A 19,141-nucleotide genomic window follows, 5' to 3' on the forward strand; every position below is an offset into this window, starting at 1 on the left:
GGAGACATGGTTTGTTAAACTATTTTTGTCTTGTATTGCTTTCAGAACAATAACAAGAGGCCCATAGGCCACATCGCTCACCTGAGCACATTAGCTAGACAAAAGCACAAATCAGTTCAGTATTGAAAAGATTACGGGGGTGGGGTGGGGGTGGGGGCTTGAATTTTAAACTACCTGATGATGCTTTCATGTCAACATGTCAATATAACAAATGGCTTTGTTGTACTTGAGAAGATTTTTAAAAATTCTGCCTATATATTCCTTCGTAAAAATTTGATCCCCCATTGTGGCTCCTCCCTATCCCTGGGGGTCATCATTTGAACAAACTTGAATCTACACTACCTGAGGATGCTTCCATATCAATATGACTAAACATAGCTTTTCTGTTCTTGATAAGAATTTTTTTTCCTATATGTTCCTATGTAAAATTTTTGATCCCTCATTGTGGCCCGACCCTATCCCCGGGGGTCATCATTTTAACAAACTTGAATCTACACTATCTGAGGATGTTCCCATATCAAAATGACTAATCATGGCTTTGCAGTTCTTGATAAGAAGATATTTTCCTATATATTTCTATGTAAAAATTTGATTGTCCATTGTGACTCTGCCCTACCCCCGGGGGTCATGATTTGTTCAAACTTGAATCTACACTATCTAAGGATGTTTCGACATGAGTTTCATCTTTCCTGGCCCTGTGGTTCTTGAGAAGAAGATTTTTAAAAGATACTATTAATTTTTCACTAATTTTTAATTATCTCCCCTTGGAAGAGGGTGTGGCGCTTTTGAACAAACTTGAATCCCCTTCACCCAAGGATACTTTGTGGCAAGTTTGGTTGAAATTGGCCCAGTGGTTCTTGAGAAGAAGTTGAAAATGTGAAAAGTTTACAGACAGACGGATGACTGAAAAAATGTGATCAGAAAAGCTCACTTGAGCCTTCGGCTCAGGTGAGCTAAAAAGTTAAAAACTATCACTGCACCAACGTGCAACTTTTTTTTTACATTACATGCTGAAAAAATGCATATGTAGGGAAAGAGTATGACAAAATAGCTAAATCAAGCTATTTTGAATAGCTTATAAAGCTATATAGCTAAATCAAGAGATTGCGCCAGACCTGGTAGAACTCTGTTTTAGGGTTGCATGTTAATATCACCGAATCTAGATAATCCGTAATACGGGGTCATGTGACCCCGTCTACAAATGATTGGCAATAATGATGTGTTAGATCGACTAATTAGTACTTGTTTTAACTAAATTAAAAAAAAAATCCTACTTGAATCCTTTTGCAACTAGAATTTACTCTGAATTGCACTTTTTTTTCACTATAAAGCATTACATATACAAAATAACAAATTGATTTGACTTAAATATTTTTTTTCTTTTTTATAATTCTTAAAATATCATTGTTTGTATATGACTGTATATTATTTCTCACCGATGACAATGTTGTTGAAAAAATGCGACAATTATTTGTTTTTAAAATCAGCGCTCTTCTACCGGAAGTCTTAAGTTCTCGCGAGATTTTCTTCACTTCCTGGTTACAGTGTGCAACAACCTCGACAGTCGATAAATTGGGTATGTCAATAAATGATTTTATATTGTTTTTACTTTAAATATCTTGTAATTTCTGGTTCCAATTTTTGTAGTTTTTTCCCCGCTATCAATTCTGATCGTTTGAATTAAGGTTATATATAATTTTCTTTCCAGAATACCAAATAGAAGCCATCATTTCCAATCCTTCAAAATGATGGTTCAAAGACAGCGAAGGACCCGTGAGGTGACGGGTCCAACGCCTCACTCAGTTGCCATCGTAAGTAAAATAAAGCAAAAAAAAAAAACTTTCACAAAAATTTGTTAGATAAGACTAATCTTTATAGAAGTGGTCAGGCTTAATTCAGCCTTAATCTGAAGCCTAATTTCCACTTCTCTAAAGAGAATAATTGTCTAAATGGGGGGTATAATAGCCGATTTAGGATATAATTAATATTCTTAAATTGGATATAAATTTTCTGTGCAATAAAATATGGAAAAATTATTAAATATATATTTTATAATCTGCATAAATGTATATATTGAATGCAACACCTTTTGACAAGCAACTTTTTCTTTCATCTCATGTGAGTGTGATCTCGAAGACTTTCAGATCTTCTCTCAGATTAATGTACTAACAAGTAAGGTACAAAAAAAATCTTGTTTACCAAATTTGCTGCTTTTTATGTATTTTTATTTGGATTTGTGTAATCCAATTTTTTATACACTTGTATAAATATTTGAAGAAAAACTAAGATCTAAGATTCATGAAAAATCCTTAAAAAATACTGTAGTTTAAATAGTACCAGTTTTGAGCTAGGTGTTCACTGCTGTTTTAGGTTCTAATGCACAAACAGCACAAATTTCAAATTTCAAATAACAAATTGTTACAGTATTAGATTTTTTTTACATCAGATGAGGGGCCAGATTTGGCTCTTGACATACCTCATACCATGTCCTTAGCAAAAGCTTGCTAATATTTGATATTCATTTCTGTTTGAAAAGCCAATTATTAGCACTGGGGGAACGACTTTACTTTACCGATCCCCAGAAAAACACGCTAAAATATAGTGTCGCCATAGGCAACTTCAGTATATATGAGATCACGTGAGCGATCAAAAAAAATTAAAGTATGAGGTTTTTAGCCTTTTTGACCCCAAAATCGAATTCTACAGTTAAAAGTTTAGTTTAAAACTTCGTTTTTAAACGAAGTTTTTAACCTCGTTTTCTGAAAAAAGTGATTAATATTGTTTATTCAGTGAAAAGGAGACGAAAAATAATTGTCAACAGAGCGCGTGTGGCGCATGCTTAGTGCCGTTTCTTTCGTACTTAGCCATTTTTTCATGTAAACAAACCAAAGAGATGTCGTTAAAGCTGAATTAAGATCTTGCAAAAATACAGATGCAACTGAATTTCTTTATCTTTAAAAAAAAAACAAGACATTAACCCTAATCCCTCGGATGGTATGCGAGGACTAACCCAAATCTCCCGGGCGGATGCTAGACTAACCCATGTGCGAGGACTAACCCTAATCTCTCGGATGGATGCGAGACTAACCCTAATCAGTTGAAAACTTGTGCAAGGACTAACCCTAATCTCTCAGGTGGGCGCAAGACTAACCCTAACCAGTCAAAAAATGTGCAAGACTAACCCTTATCGGTTGAGTGACGTAAATCTTACGTCATAATGCAATGAGCGCGCGGATCTTGCGGATCTGGGGACCAGTAAAGTAAAGTCTACCCGCACTGGGAATTTAAGATTACCTAGTAATGAAATTAAAATTTAAAAATGTTATCATGTACATGTACTATTCTCACCACAACTGAGTATGATTCATGTTTCGTATTATTGAAATTTGGAACAATATCTTAATCAATATTCCTTAGTACTTGTGTAAGAGATTAAAGCTTACAATGGTCACTATTAGTACAAATTAAACAAGAAAAAAAATCTTGACTTTTACTATATTGTTTGCAGAAAGCAAGACCACCAAATGTCAAACCACCAGAATATTTAATACTGGAGAGAAGAAAAAAGGAAGATATGCTTGAAAATTACAGAAAAAACACACAATATATGGAATTTAATGACCTGAAAAATGAATGGGAAAGGTCAACTGACAGAAAAATCAAATTAAACACAGTAAAACGGAAAGTGGATGGTCTCTTGTTAGCTAGTCAGTTTACGATTGAGGATAGGAGAGAAAGGTATGGAATAATTTCATCCTGAGTCTGACTCAAAACCCATGTTTGACTACACTTTGTAGAATGAAAATATGATCACCAGTTTAATCAACTGTGTGCTTCTGATGATGACCCTCTTTAATTTCCAGTGATTTCAAATTCTTCATATCCATGTATGGTATCTTAATGTTATGTACCCCTCAGGTTAAGAGCAATGCTTAGAGCAGAAGAACAGGGTTACCTAAGGGAAATGGAGGCTCGAGAGGAAACAGTTTTGGAACGTCAAGCCAAAATGAGGGAACGTGCCAAATTTTTGAAAGATAAAAGAGAAGACGAGAGACTGCAATTTGTTCAACAAAAATATGATCAACAGTTCAGGTATGTGTTAAATTTTTATGTAATTAAAGTATTAAAGTAAATTGATTTTGAATTGATATCTGTTTACTACCATGAATTAATTTTCATAAAGCACTTTTACAGTGCTTTAAATTCAAGTCAGCCCTAAAGTCCAAGGCTAAAAACTTTTCAATATAGCAGATGTATTTGAAGATTTTTATGGAAATTTCATGTTAACTGTAAGAGTTTGGAATTTAGAGCAAGTTAATTTTTGACAAGAGAGAGAGATGAGCAATAAAAAATGTTGTTTGTTTGTCATGCAGTTTCATATGATTTGATTAATTTTAAAAGACTAATAATAGAAGTTGATTCAGGATACAATAGCAATTCTATGTTCAAATAGTAGCATAGTGGGTATTTTATGGTAAATAGAAGAAAAGTAGAAAAGAGGTATGAAACTCAAAGCTTTTACCTTTATTATCATATTTCTAGAAACCAGTGTGAAGAGTTAAGGTCAACAATATCAAAAAGACAACAGGATGAAGTATGTGTAGATAGACTGGAACAGCTTAGAATCAAGGAACAACTTGAGAAAGAGAGGAAAGAACATGAGGCCTTGTATGCCAAGCTCTGGGAGGAAGACATGTAAGCACTAGTCCTTTCTTCAGATTTCATATAAATCTGATTCCAGTAAGGGGGCATAACTTTTTAGTCAGAATGCTGTTTTAAATTTAGACTAAGTGATATTTTTCAGGAGAATATTTTTTTTCAATCCAAATTTTAGATTTCTCTTGATTTTTTTTTCATTTGAAAAATCAAAGTAATATAGAATGTTTCTTATCTCATTTTAAAAAGAGGATTCTAACCTTCTAATGTGATGGATTGGTAGGAGTTATTCCTCTTTCACAGTACTTTCATTAGCATTATTTTCTCACTACAGGTTGAAAAAGGCTGCTCGTGAGGAGAGAGATGCTCAGTCAGCACACGAGAGAAACCAGGAGGTGTTGTCAGTCCTCAGGAAGCAGATGGCAGCACTGGAGGAGCAGAAGGAGGCAGCTCGACGCCTCAAAGAAGAGGAGGCACAACTTCTGGTGAGAACCCCTTTTTTTTTTTTTTTTTTTTTTTTTTTTATAATAAATGGTTTGCATTTGAAGACATTTTTTTTTTGTAACATGGAATATTAAGAAATCTGAAGCATTATTAAATCAATTATGTTCAATATTTAGATTAAGCAAAATAATTTGGGAAAAAAATATTTATTGTGTTGAAACAAATGAGCTGCTAAGAGCCTCACTGAAGTAGCATTTAATTGTTTTCATTGAAATTTAACAGTACAGAATAAGATAACAAAAACAGCTTTATTTTGGTACTTGTATAAATATATATTTTGTTTTACAAAAACAGAGGGAACAGAACATTTTAAGGCAAATGGAAGAAGCTAAAGCCAGGGAAGAAAAGCTCAGACAACAGCAGGAAACCAGAGATGTGTTGGACCTCTCTCTGAAACTGAAGATGAAGAAGAAAGCCAAGGCAGAACAGGAACAGTTGGCCTTTGACCTCAAGATTCTGGAGCAACTATTGGAGGAATCTAGGAATGAGGCTATGGAACAGTTACAGAGGAAGGTATGGAAGACATTTTTTTCTGTACATTAATCAAATGTTAACACAACTACTGGTAATTTCAGTTGTGTTTAAGGAGTGGGTAATATTTTGTTGGGTTTTTTTGGTATTTAAATTATACTTAAATGAAAGGTCTAAAATACATGTTAATTTTCTTAAATAAGATAGCTTAATAACTCATATGATCTCTTACTCTATATCTTTCTTTTTAAAAGAATTTTATATTTGATGTGAACATTTTACAGAGAGAATTACGTGAAGAAGACAGACGGTACAGGGAGTATTTACACCAGCTGATGGAGGAGGAGAAAATCAAGGAGCGAGAACTAGAGAAGCTGGTCAATGAAGAAGTGGAGAAGATGTGGCAGAAGCGTCTGAACCAGTGGCAGCTGGAGAGACAAGCCAGAAAGAAACTTTTACAAGACGTAATGGCAGGCAGAGCTGTACAGATCCAAGAGAGATGTAAGTGTCCATCAATCCACCATATTCTCATTCCATAGAATAAATCTGTACAATCTAGAAAGCATCATGGTCAAAAGTCATGGATTTTCGTGTCCATTCTATTTCCACAATTTCTGTGGAAGTAGAATGGACTCAAAAACCTGTGGCTTTCAACGATGAGAAAGTAATTGAAACAAAGCATGTATGAAGTAAGGATAGATATGTTCCTTCATTTAGGCTTTCATTAAACTGAAGATACCCTCATTATATCCTAAGTGCATGATGTTATCTTGCCATTGACGTATAATAACTTTCTGTATAGGCACAACTACAAACTGACTTAAATATGATATTTTTTTAGTTATACAAATATAATGGATCTAAGTATAGATTGATCACAGAGTTTCAGACTAATCTTTAAAAACTCGACTGGTATACATTTAGAATCATTAAAGAATTATGAAGCACTCACACTTGTTATTTACATAATACAAAAATGTTAGACATACTAAATAATTCTCTTTAAAGTTTTATTCTATAAAAAAATCAATATATTTGAATGTTAGGATCATTTTGTTAAACTTCAGTGGCTGAAAATGACAGGAAGCAGAGGCAAGCTGAAGCAGAAAGACAAGAATTACTAAACACCATTGAGGAGAATCGTCGTCTAGAAGAACAACAGGCAGCCAAACTGTGGGAGAAGAACTACAACTACCAGAGAGACCTAGAGGGACAGATTATATACAACCACAGACTCCGTGAGCAGGCACAACAGAGGGAGGCAGAGGAATTCATGTTGGGAATGCAGGCAGAGAGAGAATACCAGGTCCGACTGAAAGACTGTCTGGATAATGCCGAGTATGATAAACTCCACCCCCTCAGGAGGGCCATGCAAAATAGTGCTCACTAAGAAGAAATCAACAGTATCGATTTTTTTCTTTGATTGTTGATAACATTTTTTGAAATGTTTGAATTTGAATTATTATTCAATAAAAAAATTGTGTTGGTAAATGAAAAATGCCTTTAAATGTATGCAGGTATAGTGTGAGTACAAAACACAAGAAAGCACTGTTGTATATGCTAGAACCTGTTTACCTATAAATAAATTTGTCCTAGAAAGAAAAGAAAATTGAAAATATTTCTTCAATCCTTTAAGGATTGTTCATCAAATTTTAACAGTTTACCCAGTTTCTGTGACTTTTTATAATAAGTCAGTGATTATAAATTATATTAGTGTTTTAGATATTTTTTTCAGTGGAGGAATGATTGAGAATGAGGATATGATTGGATGAATGATCTGAGAGAGGTGTGGTTGAGTAGATGTTACACTTTTTTTATTTGGCATGCAGGGATAAGGAAATGAAAGGGGAGTGTATGAGGAATGGATTAGCCAGTGTTAGTATGATACTGACTGGGGAATTCTGTCTTAAATGACTAAATGCCTGCATTTACTGTGATATGCTGTAAATATTATTTACCAGGTAACCACATTAGACACCCTACATTAAGTTTACATGTATTTACACAAACTTTACATATCAAGGTCATTGTAAAATTATATGTTACTGATTTTATTCTATACGATTTAATGCATGTGTGAAGTCTGAGTTTTTTTTCTCTTGTCTGTTAAACTCTTAATGCATTACAATTTTTTTAAGTGTTATTTTCAATGTTTGTGTTAAAATGTCATCAAACCTATACAGTTGAAGAGAAAACATTAAATCACTCTTTAAAAAAAAAAGGTATTGTTTTATGTTTGTACATGTAGTTACTTAAAACAATCAAATTGTTTTCTTTCTTTGTTAAAACAAGGATTAATGGTTGGACATTGCAGAAAAAATACATAACACCTATAAGCGGGTGTGTAAGCTGGTTATGTAAATTTTTTCTGCAATGATTGCTATCTGCTCCTCAGCCAGGAACGGTAACTCTTAAAATTATTATTTAATTAATTAAAAAAAAGTCTCAAATGAAGCTTGAAATTGAAATCTTTCCATGCAACAATTTTAGTTTCATGCGTCTCAAAATGATTCAAGGTCTTTGAAGTCTTACTTAATTTAAACAAAGTTTCAAATGAAGCTTGAAATTAAAAACTTTCCATGCAACAATTTCAGTTTCATGAATTTCGAAATGATTCAAGGTTCTTTGAAGTCTTACAAATGGTCTTGTAAAAAGTTTACATTTTTTACCCCATAAATGTACAAAAATGAATATATTTGTAGAAAAATCAAATTTCCTTTAATCTAGCCATAGATTCCAATGCTAATATTAGCATGAAATGAAATAAAAAAAATTATCTGCGATGTCTTGCAATGAAAGCACAAGCTTTTTACTGTACATATTATAAACAACTGAAGTAAATAGAAGAACTAAAACACAGTATAAGTATAAAAAAAAAATGTGTAATTTTCTTCAAATGTATGGATACCTATAACTTTTTATCCTAACTAAAAACATGTAATTTTCTTCAAATATATATGGAAACCTATAGCATTTTATCCTAGATTAAAATATATTTGTTGATTAAATTTCAGTAGAAAAATGCTTAGCCGGTGCTTTGATTTGTGTTTCCTGAAAACATACTTGAGATTTGGTAATTTTTCCTATAGAATATAATTTACTATAATGATCAACTTTGAAGAAATACCATAGGTATACAACTTCTTTGTGAAATCAGAGATATTTTTGTGGACATTTTCAATTACTTAACTGCTGATTTTTAGAACCTAAGGATCAGCCTGCCTTAAAATAATCCAATATTAACAAACAAAGAAATACATTTAATTGTTATGCCTCCTTGAAATAGAGTGTATATATTGCTTTGCACCTGTCTGTATATTGGTCGATAGACCAAGTATTGTCTGATCAATATCTTGAGAATCATTTGCTTGACAGACATCAAACTTGGTACACTGGAATCCCTGAAGAGTAGATGACCCTTATTTTCTAAGGTCAAAGGCCAAGGATCAATTACTCTTGACATTGGAAGATTTTGTCTGCTCAATATTTTGAGAATCCTTTATATACAGTTATCAATCTGTTCACTGGTACTCCCTGTAGAGTAGATGACATCTATTGATTATGAGTTCATATGGTCAACTGGTCAAGGGTCAAAATGGACACTTGAAGATACTGACTGCTCAATATCTTGAGAACCCTTTGCTCAACAGATACTAAAGTATAGTACACTGGTTTCCCCTAGTGAATGGATGACCTCTCTAGATTTTGAGGTTACAAGGTCAATGGTCAAAGTATTCTAGACATAGGAAGATATTGTCTTCGATAATATATGAAAAATGTCTGTCCGTCTGTCTAGCTGTCTGTCTGTTAATCTGTTTGTTTGCAAAAACTTTAACCTTGCATGCCCATAACTTTTCATTGGGTGGAACTATGGCTTTCACATTTCACATATGTATTCCTTGTGACAAGACCTTAATTCCTTTGGGTACCAACATATTTGACCTCTTGATCTTGACCTAGGAGTTTGACTCACTTTTGCAAAAATTTACCCAACTTTAACCTTGGCCATAACTTTTGAACAGTTGGTGTTAGGGCTTTCATATCCCACATGTAAATTCATCATGACAAGACCTTTCCATGGGTGTAAATATTTTTGACCTTTTGACCTTGACCCTATAGTTTGACCCACTTTTAAAAAAACTTTAACCCTGGCCATAACTTTTGAACAGTTAGTACAAGGGCTTTCAAATTTCACAGGTATATTTCTTGTGACAAGATCTTCCTTTGGGTATCAACAATTTTGACCTTTTGATCTTGACCTTGGAGTTTGACCTACTTTTGAAATGCTTCTCCTTTATACAAACAATTCCAGACCCGATCAGCCTCTTTTTTCATTGCTGTAATCAGGGACCATATACTAGCTAGCTTAAGATCCCTGCTGTAATTTGATTGATAAAACAATCATGAGTCAATATCATCTATAAGCAGTGGCAGTCAGTAGTTGGCAGTTGCAATAAGCATTTGGCATTAAGCAGTTGGCTGTCATATATTATCTGCCAATCTGACAATTAAGCATTCAGATGGGAGCACTTTTTTTTTAATATTGAAAGAATACAGATATAAATGTAACTTTTTGTGTGTTTATTATCAGAAATAAAATAAAAACGGGAGAAAAAAAAGAAAGAAAAAAATGAAAATCTTTGACAATTTTATTCTATTTTTTATGAATAAAAAACCAACCACTAATACAGATTATGTATTTTGACATCGGGTTCGGATAATATTAATTTACCCCTTTCTTGGCCCCATAACCGGATCAAATATGGCGGCTTTGTTGAAAACGTAACATTTCATCCGTGTAGTGTTTACACCGTAACAGAACAAACAGGTAAGTTGTAATTTGTCAGAAGCTAATTTATAAGTTTTGAATAATCTTTACTCCGTAGACAGGGAAAAAAATATAAAGGAAGATAAAATGCACAATCGATAATTTATTAACCTGATAGAAAATGAATACACGATACAGTAATTTGGTAAACAATATTTTGACGTCACCAATCTTATCCAGGATTGGGCCTTTTAATTTTTAGCATAGTGTAATTAGAGTAGAAGCTTAATCGTCATAAAAACTGCAATATCTATTTGTATACATGTACATTTTGAACCTTTCTTCATTAACGTTATGTGTGACTGTAGCTATGCCAACTAGTGCATGTTCTGCATTTCGAAATATGTAGATACACGTGCAGGGTGGGTGGTATGATCTTTAAGTGAGTAGCAAGACTGGCTTTCTTTCTTTATTTGTTTTCAATTTAATTTTTGCATATATATAACATAAATTCATATGGAAAGTTGCTTTATGAGGTATAAAGTGAAATATGAATGATTTGATTGACTCAACTTAAAATGTGTTTTATTCTTTGAACATAAACACTGTGAATAATAAAGTAAAATTTTGCAATCATACTTTTTCAAAAGCTGTGATGGTTGTCACGCCTTTTCAGAAGCTGAAATGGTTGCCACACCTTTGTCATACTATGCATATACTTGTGTCCAGTTTAGAGATTTCCTGTTTATGGAGTGGTTTTCCTTTAAAATTTGAAAGAAGATTTTCATACAGATCTATACATATCTGTTCTGATTTGTAAAGGATAGGATATATGTTATGTTTTTCTGCTTTTGCTGACTGAATGGTTATTTGTCTATACTATAACTACAGAATGAGCAACATAATATCCTTGCTTAAATCAGTCTAGACGAACTCCAAAAACAGCGTGAACTCCCAAAACAAAGTCTTTGGCTCCATCATGCATTGCGGCAAAATGGCATCCGATGTAAACAAACGATGGATTGTCGTTCGTTTCTTCAAATATACGGCAGCATAATGGCTGTATTTAATGCATTGTTATTTCATTTTATTTTTTGTTGAATGGATAATTGCATTTATTAAATTATTTTGTGGATATTGACTTATTTATTGCTTCAAACTCTTGCATAATAGTGAATTGGATATAATTCAATACTGCCGGTAAGAAATATTTTCTTATTTAATTTATTGTCTCCTTGATTTAAATTTTATGTCGTTCCTACAATAAAGGTGCTTTTATTTGTTTTTGAAGACACCCAGCTTGTATTTATTTTAATCAGAAAATGCGCATTTTTCACCACGGAGCAGAGATATTAACAGGTTCATTTATAGAAGACATGTTGTGCCCTTAATATTTAGAAGAGTGGTTTTTAAAGTTTTCATTTTAATAGATAGTAGTTTTAAAAATGTTTTTTATAATAATATCTGTTCATATGTGATAAAAAATTGGTAAATAACAATGGTAATAACTTACACGTTCAATTCCGATGTCGTACGCAAATAGAAAACCGGAATGCTAATTTATGTGTAAAATTCAGTCACATTTTTTACAGTTACAATATATATGTCCCATTTTGCATATATATCCCTTTTATTATGCATATTTCCTTCTCAAAACGTATCATTTTCTCTGTAATTGATCTGACTTGAAACGTTAACTTTCAAAGTAAATATCTACTTTTTTGCAAATAAAATAAAAAATCTGACAAATACGATCTCTTCTGAAGTCTTTTATTTAGCATTTCTGAGTACTGGCATAATTGCCATACTTTTCAAAATTTTGCACGGACAGTTTTTGTAGACCCATCATTTTTGCCGAAAAATCACCATTTTTTGTGTGTGTGCGCATGCGTGGACTCTATTTTTGGAGTCTTTTTCAGTCTCAATTTCTTACTTCCGGAAACGCTGTTTTTGGAGTTCGTCTAGACTGTAAACATATATGTATTTTAAGTATGTTGATCAAACACTTTTTTTTTAACAATATCTTTTGATTTTTTTAACTTTGAAAACATTTTCTTATTGACATGTTTATATAAATTTGTCACTTTCATTTAAATCCCTTTTTTCTTTTAATTTAAAATAATTACATCAAATACTTGAAGCAGGGAATGCAGTGTAATAAGCTTTCAACAGGAAATGTAATGTACACATGCATTCCTGACAATACATGACATATTACATTTGTAGAGTTAATAGATAATAAGTCTTGGATATGTTTCGTAGCATTGAAATAAAAATTTTAATTTGACATATTACAGCCCACTAGCTTTTTGGATTTCATCTTCTGAATTCCTTGTGCATGCAGTTGTAGAAAGGGTTTATGTTATTGAAATAATCAATGCAACACAGAATGCCTTTATATCTTTTGTAAACTTATAATGCCTCTAGTAACAGCTTGAAGCATTTAACACATAACATAGTGAGAGATAAAAAATATCAAAATAAATTAATGAATTAAACTTAATATGATTTATTAAGAGGATAGAGGTAAGCAGGGGTTGGAATATCTTTGAAGGGGGGGGGGGGCTATATATGCTTATGAGGCCAGGGGTGGATTATGAATAAAGAGGGCTGAGATAAGTCAGGAATGGAACAGAAGTGAGTCAGAGCTGGATGAAAATTAGTTTTCAAAACAATTTATTGACACAGGATTTTTTTTTCCTAGAACATAAAAATATTGATAGAGACCTGATATATAACTTGTACATAACATGTATTTTTCTTGATAATCTGGGAGCATCTTTGTGATATTCTTATAGGGAGTGTGTTTAGTAACAATGCAAATATGTAAAACAAAACTGTTGTGTTTTGTATGTTTAAACTGAACATAAAATACCTAGAACAGGAAGTACATGTTGTCAGCTTATATTTCTACCCCTTTAGAAAATCATATAGAGATAAAGCAAAACATAATCAGATATCTTTCAATTGTACATTATAATGATACTGGAAAACAAAATTGTAGCACTCCATCTCCTTTACACAAAAAGATAACATGTACCGGTATTATTGAAATCAATTAAACAGCTGTGAAAACTTAATAAGAAAGGTTATTCATTAGAGAACACTGATGGTCATTCAGATCAATCCCCTCCAACAATTTTTTTTATTTCCCACACTTCACTTTAAATAACACAATATGTTAAAATTGGACAGTCATTTATAATTTTATGAAGAAACTTCACATAATTGTCAAGTGATATACAAATAAGTATAGTATATACTTAAGTTATGAACAAATCAATTTTTGATAACTTGTATGCACCACTTTGCTGAATTGTGATGACAATACTTGATATCGTGATTACTTAACTTAACGGAACTCTTTTGTGATGGCAGTAGGAATTGTCTGTTACTGGCGACAACATGCTAATGAAAACACTACCATGACTACAGTCACTGTAGATTTTTCAAGGACATATATATATATATATAAGAAAGACATCCTGGTGAAATGTCTTGCCTAATATTCTGTGAACCACGTTAATAAAAATTAAGAGGAGCTAGTTCTCTTGTGTTACGTTTAAAATTTGTTGATACTTTCCACTAAGCTGACTGTTCTGATTAAATTAAATTCAACCATTTCTTTCTACTTTTGAAAGTCAATAAAATACTCAAAACATTCCAAATTAGATTACCTACTGCCTGAAGTGCAACCCCAGCAATATATTGTTACAGTACTTCTGGCATACTGATTGTTTGAATCTAGTGTAACTCTAGTGAGATTTAGAGCTTCGACGACTTTGCCGCAAAAGAGCGACAGTAAGTTAGATAACCACAAGGTATTTGAGTAAGATAGTAGGTATCAAGTAGAGCATTTCCTTAAGTGTTTTGTTTTTGTTTTTGTTTTTTTTTTTATTTACAAATTCATTATTGCAGGTACTGGTGGTATTTTTGTACTGACCACTCATGGAAGTCCTTACTTGGACTTTATAGCACTGGATATTTTTGGCATGAATATCTAGAAATTGGACAGTTACAACAATTTTGGACCCCTGGAATGTAATATTTGTAAATTGCAATTTGATAAGGCATAAGGCTTAGCCATTTTTGAAATCAAAATTTTTGAATCCAAATATTCATGGAGATGTGTGTGTATGTTTTTTTTTTTTTTTTTTTTTAAATTCAAATTGTACATATTCCAGGGAATTTGAAATACTGGTACATAAATATTCAGTACATACTATTCACCATTACACAAAGAAAATGGATTTAAGAACCCATCTGAAGTAAATTCTTGGTAGTGAGTGGATTGTGATATGCATATGGTTGAATGTAGTTTTGTGATTTGATAAAGCCTCCTTAGTTAGAGGCAGACAGTTATTGATCAAATAAAACAGACAAACACTATGTCAGTGTTGAAAGACTTTTAAGATACTGATACACATACCATCCATTAACTTATGTTTATATTATATGGCAACAATAGGTTTCTTTCTGAGAGCAGGATGGGAGCTATAGCCTTTGTTATGTTATCTTTGGCTATGTTTATGTGTTTGAAGTTCAAAGAACCAAATGGCAGTATAAACAATAATTAGTTTATGATGAGGAGAGTCACTGAGCTTAAAATGTGCTCAGACTGAAGAATTTGGGCATTGGTCATCTAGATGTCTTGGGAAGAAGAGATGAATGAGCATCAAGCAGTCATGGTGGTTTTTGCTGGTGGGTGAGTAGGGAGGATTTGCATCTGTTGGATATGTAACTGCAGGGTTTCAGAAGCTGGCTTTTGTGAATCTTCCATTATAACACTACAAAAGAGCCATGTAATGACAGGATAATGTTAGCAGTAGTCTTGAAATATTTTTTTTTGTTTTTGGTCCAACCCATCAACTGATGATTTTTGTCAGAGAAAGAGAGGGTATAGGAAAGAAACAGGAAACTAATGTGGTCCTGAAATGGGATAATTTGCTCTACTCATCAGCAGATGAAATTTGTCAGAAAGAAAGCTTTATCACTGGAATGGGGAACTCATTTTCAGTCTCAAAGTGCACAGATCATTCAGAGCTTGAAATACTTCTAGCTTATAATGTTAGAAGCTAGTTAGTTATTCTGTAATGTGATGTTCTATTTTAGTTCATCAGAAAAATAATTTTTTGTGTCAAAATGCTGTTTATGACATTTTTCTGATTAAGAGACACAGTGACTCAAAATGAAATGTTCATGCAAATTCTGTGAATTCTTGAAAGTATTACTTTAATTATGGGGGGAGGGGGGGGGGGGTAATTATTGCTTGGCCCAACTTGGAAATATAGCTCTGCATTTCCTTCCTGATTGTACAAAACATAAAGAAGTTGCCATTGTCCCAAGTTCAAAAGTCCAAAAGAAGTAGAATGTAGGTAGGTCAAGGTTTTTTGGCAGAATCTGCAAAATATTTTCTTTACCTCTTTATGCTCGTTTCCCGCATGGTGCAGTGATTAGAGCATCTTCTCTAGAGTCGCGGAGTAAGGAGTTGATCCTTATGTCGCAGGTTTGAATCCACTGTGGTACGTGGAGACCGGATGACTTCGGATGAGACCGTATAAACCAAGGCCCCGTGTCGCAGTAGGTGTTAGCACGAAAAAGATCCCTCACTGCTCAATGGCCCTCAGTGCCGAGCATATAAGGTATAGATTTGCAGCCCTCCACCAGCAAGTGGTGTTGTCTCCATATGAGTGAAAATTTTTCGAGAGGGACATTAAACAACAAACAAACAAAAAAACCTGTTTATGCTCCAATTCCATGTTTATTAATATGAAGTTTATATGCTAGAAACAATATAAGTTACTTTGAGATAGACAATAACAAGGGTAGATACTAGGGATGTGTGATTTTATCGGTATACCAGTATATCATGATTTTTTATTGCACAGTACATATTGTGATACAGAGACTAAAATACTGGTATTTAGTAGGTATTATGAAATATTCCAGAAATAGTTAATTTTTTTTGGTTCAAACTTTTAAAATACAATTACCAGAACTGTAAAAAGTGTTGTGAAACAGTAAATAAAACAATGGCATCCTAGTATCCAAACATGCTTTATATGGATTGATACAAGGCCACAAATGGAAATTTATATAAAGCACTAAGATCGAATGACCAACGACAAAAACAATAAACATTGTCAAATTTTTGGGATGCCCTGTTCCTTCTTCATGACATCGAAAGGTTAAAAAGTCATGAAAAAATGAAACAGATAAAAAAAAAAAAACATCTTACACTACAACTACGCTACTAAACCCTATTTATATACAGTTTAACAGTTTCAATTTCGATGTTCAAAACTAATTAAATTGAAATCTGGACCACTGGAAGGCATGTCTGGTCAGTCTGGTCTACTGTGGTTTAATGTTAATTTAATGTTAACATTAAGAAACAGTGTTTAAAAAAAGGAAGATTAGTAATAACAGTAAATACAAGAAGATACAGGTAATTAAAAATATGTGTAATTAAACATAATAATATGAATCAGTTGGGTAGTAAAAACTAAGTGGAGAAAAAAGCCTTGCTTGGTATTATCAAACATTTTCACCAAATTCAACTTCATTCTGGTGAGTTAATACCATCAATTGGAATGACTTAAATTTAGCCTGTGTATCCAGAATTTTTCTTTGCTTTTTCTCTGAGCATTGGCCCATTTCGGGTTATTGTGCAACAGAATTAATGATCAGTTCAGTTAGTCTGTTTAAATCAGGGGATATTTATCCTAAAACTGTAGCCAATGCATTTGAATGACGTATACCCAAATTATTAATAAGATATTAACTGATATATGGCTCCGTTGTGTTATGTTGAGGATAGTACCCTGTTATTATGTGTAAATGTAAGTACATACATGTCATATATTGTGTATGAGCAGTATAGACAGCTGGGGTATTGACCATTGATAAAACAACACTTTAGTTTGATTTTTTTATGATTAACCACAGCTCTCTATAGGGATGTGTAGGTGTGTATTACCGTGGTTATTTACTGGTAATCGAAATGTGGCAAAAATCAACAGAGGACAGTTAGGAAATTGATTAGAAGACCCAGTTCATATGGCTCTTCAGACAGCACTGATTTCAAAACAGATGTTCCAAAACTGAGGAACAGTTACAGTTGATATAGTATTTCAAGGTTATTCTATTCTTGAGTGAACATGGAAGGAAACGATGTAATCAACTAAAAAGACAATTACAACTTTACTCAGTATCTTCCTGTGAGGATCCTTATTTAGAACAATCAAGTAGTTGAACAACATTAAACTTGTGGATGATAGTGATAAACATGTAGAGTATGTATATAAGTTATTGGAAATCAGAGGTTATGGATGTAACACAGAGCTTGATCTTTGCCTGTAGGGTCTGGTAATATAATACTGGAATCTGCTGGCCTTGGAAATATAACAGAGGAATGTGAAATTCTTATTATAACAAGTTACTGTTTTAAATGGAAATTTTTATCTGAGAAATGTAATATTAACAGATGCAACTCTTATTTCTTTAATTTTTTTTTTTTTCATGCAATGTTAAGAGTACCCTACAACGTGAGTTTCAATTAAAACTTGGAAACTGAGCTGGAATAGGATATAAAGCTTAAGTAAGGCAGGACTAGAAATCTGTAATTTGATTGCATTCATGTATTAATCAGTTCAAATAGGACAAGATTTTATTTTGTCATTAATGGATTTCCTAATTAATATTTGTTGATGATGTGTTTAAAAATCTGTAACTAATATACATTTTGAAATGAATTCAAGGATCACATATGATGTATTGATAAATCTTATGAGTAACACGTGTTTCTTTAAATTATAATATGAAACAATTGACCCTTGAATTAACTAGGCAATAACAGTCGGGGTATTTCCGTCTAAATATACTTGATGATTTAATCCTACTTCTGAACTTGATGACCATCTTTGTCAAAGGAATTCAATTTACACATTGTATTGAAATAAGTATATTGCTTTTTGAATAACATTATTTCACAAAGTTGTAATCCTCTTCGGTCTTTAACAGAATCTGTTTGTTTCAGCCTCTAAGGATGTGTTGGAAGATAGTGTGAGATTGGTTCACCTGATGCTGGAGATAGGTAAGGGAAAACTGTTACCTTTGTTCTGTGAACAGCTCAGATTTCAATTGAACGTACCACACCCTCTTGGCTAGAATACGGTAGTTGATATGGATTGTCTAAGTTAGATGACACTTTGTTGTTCGAGACACTGGAATTGTTTAAGTGGAAAGAAATACTCAGGCAAGCATTTCGGATATACCTTGATATCAAAATTTCAGCAACTGTTTGCTCATAAGGTTGCAAGTATAAACAGATTTTTTTTTCATTACAGTTTAGCCTCATTATGCAGTTTTGGAAGAAGGACAAACCAATAGGTATGTTTGAATTTACTCTTGAAACATTTGAGCATTTATCCAGTTTGCAGCAGGCATATATATATATGGTTGTTGTGAAAAAAAAAAACCACATGGATGAGCCATAAATAATGATCTGAAGTTTATTGGATTCATTGACACAATTGCAAAGCATAATACCATAGGACAGATTTAAAACCCATAATCAGGGTGTAATTTATGACATACTGTTACTTGTCGTCTGAGTCTTGTCTCATCTAAAATAGAAATGTTTCAATCATTTCAATTTTCAGCCATTATTGTAAAAGTAGCTGTTATATATTTTTGATTATTAAAATGATGAGTTTGTACTTCCATATAACAACCATTTCC

General features: G+C 32.8%; 3 protein-coding genes across 4 annotated transcripts in view; 2 read left to right on the plus strand and 1 right to left on the minus strand.

Annotated features, from left to right (window-relative positions):
- LOC133182373 (B9 domain-containing protein 2-like) overlaps window positions 1-19,141 on the minus strand; it is a 613,772-nt gene that overhangs the window by 115,771 nt on the left and 478,860 nt on the right. The gene's annotated exons all lie outside the window — the stretch shown is intronic.
- Window positions 1,704-7,799, plus strand: LOC133183698 (cilia- and flagella-associated protein 53-like). Its single transcript, XM_061318622.1, has 8 exons — window positions 1,704-1,811; window positions 3,509-3,738; window positions 3,919-4,092; window positions 4,543-4,695; window positions 4,991-5,141; window positions 5,455-5,673; window positions 5,916-6,132; window positions 6,699-7,799. The coding sequence occupies exons 1-8, from the start codon at window positions 1,746-1,748 to the stop codon at window positions 7,019-7,021; spliced, it is 1,533 nt and encodes a 510-aa protein (XP_061174606.1). The 5' UTR covers window positions 1,704-1,745; the 3' UTR covers window positions 7,022-7,799.
- The window catches only part of LOC133182360 (phospholipid-transporting ATPase ID-like), a 38,832-nt gene continuing 38,128 nt past the window's right edge, over window positions 18,438-19,141 (plus strand). For both annotated transcript variants that reach the window (XM_061317173.1, XM_061317174.1), the window contains exons 1-2: window positions 18,438-18,494; window positions 18,748-18,790. In XM_061317173.1, the coding sequence (XP_061173157.1) occupies window positions 18,760-18,790 (31 nt within the window). In that variant the 5' untranslated portion in view covers window positions 18,438-18,494; window positions 18,748-18,759. The remainder of the gene's footprint in view (window positions 18,495-18,747; window positions 18,791-19,141) is intronic.

Source organism: Saccostrea echinata, unplaced genomic scaffold (assembly GCF_033153115.1).
Source record: "Saccostrea echinata isolate AGI-Se365-2 ecotype Australia unplaced genomic scaffold, CSIRO_AGI_Sech_v1 ptg000009l, whole genome shotgun sequence".
NCBI lineage: Eukaryota > Metazoa > Mollusca > Bivalvia > Ostreida > Ostreidae > Saccostrea > Saccostrea echinata.

Bases quoted from the DNA above. Each gene is read 5' to 3' on its own strand.
- LOC133183698 (XM_061318622.1), top strand. From the start codon at position 1,746: ATGATGGTTCAAAGACAGCGAAGGACCCGTGAGGTGACGGGTCCAACG. The intron at 4,093-4,542 runs GTATGTGTTAAA...TCATATTTCTAG, and splicing joins AAATATGATCAACAGTTCAG to AAACCAGTGTGAAGAGTTAA. The intron at 6,133-6,698 runs GTAAGTGTCCAT...GTTAAACTTCAG, and splicing joins TGTACAGATCCAAGAGAGAT to TGGCTGAAAATGACAGGAAG.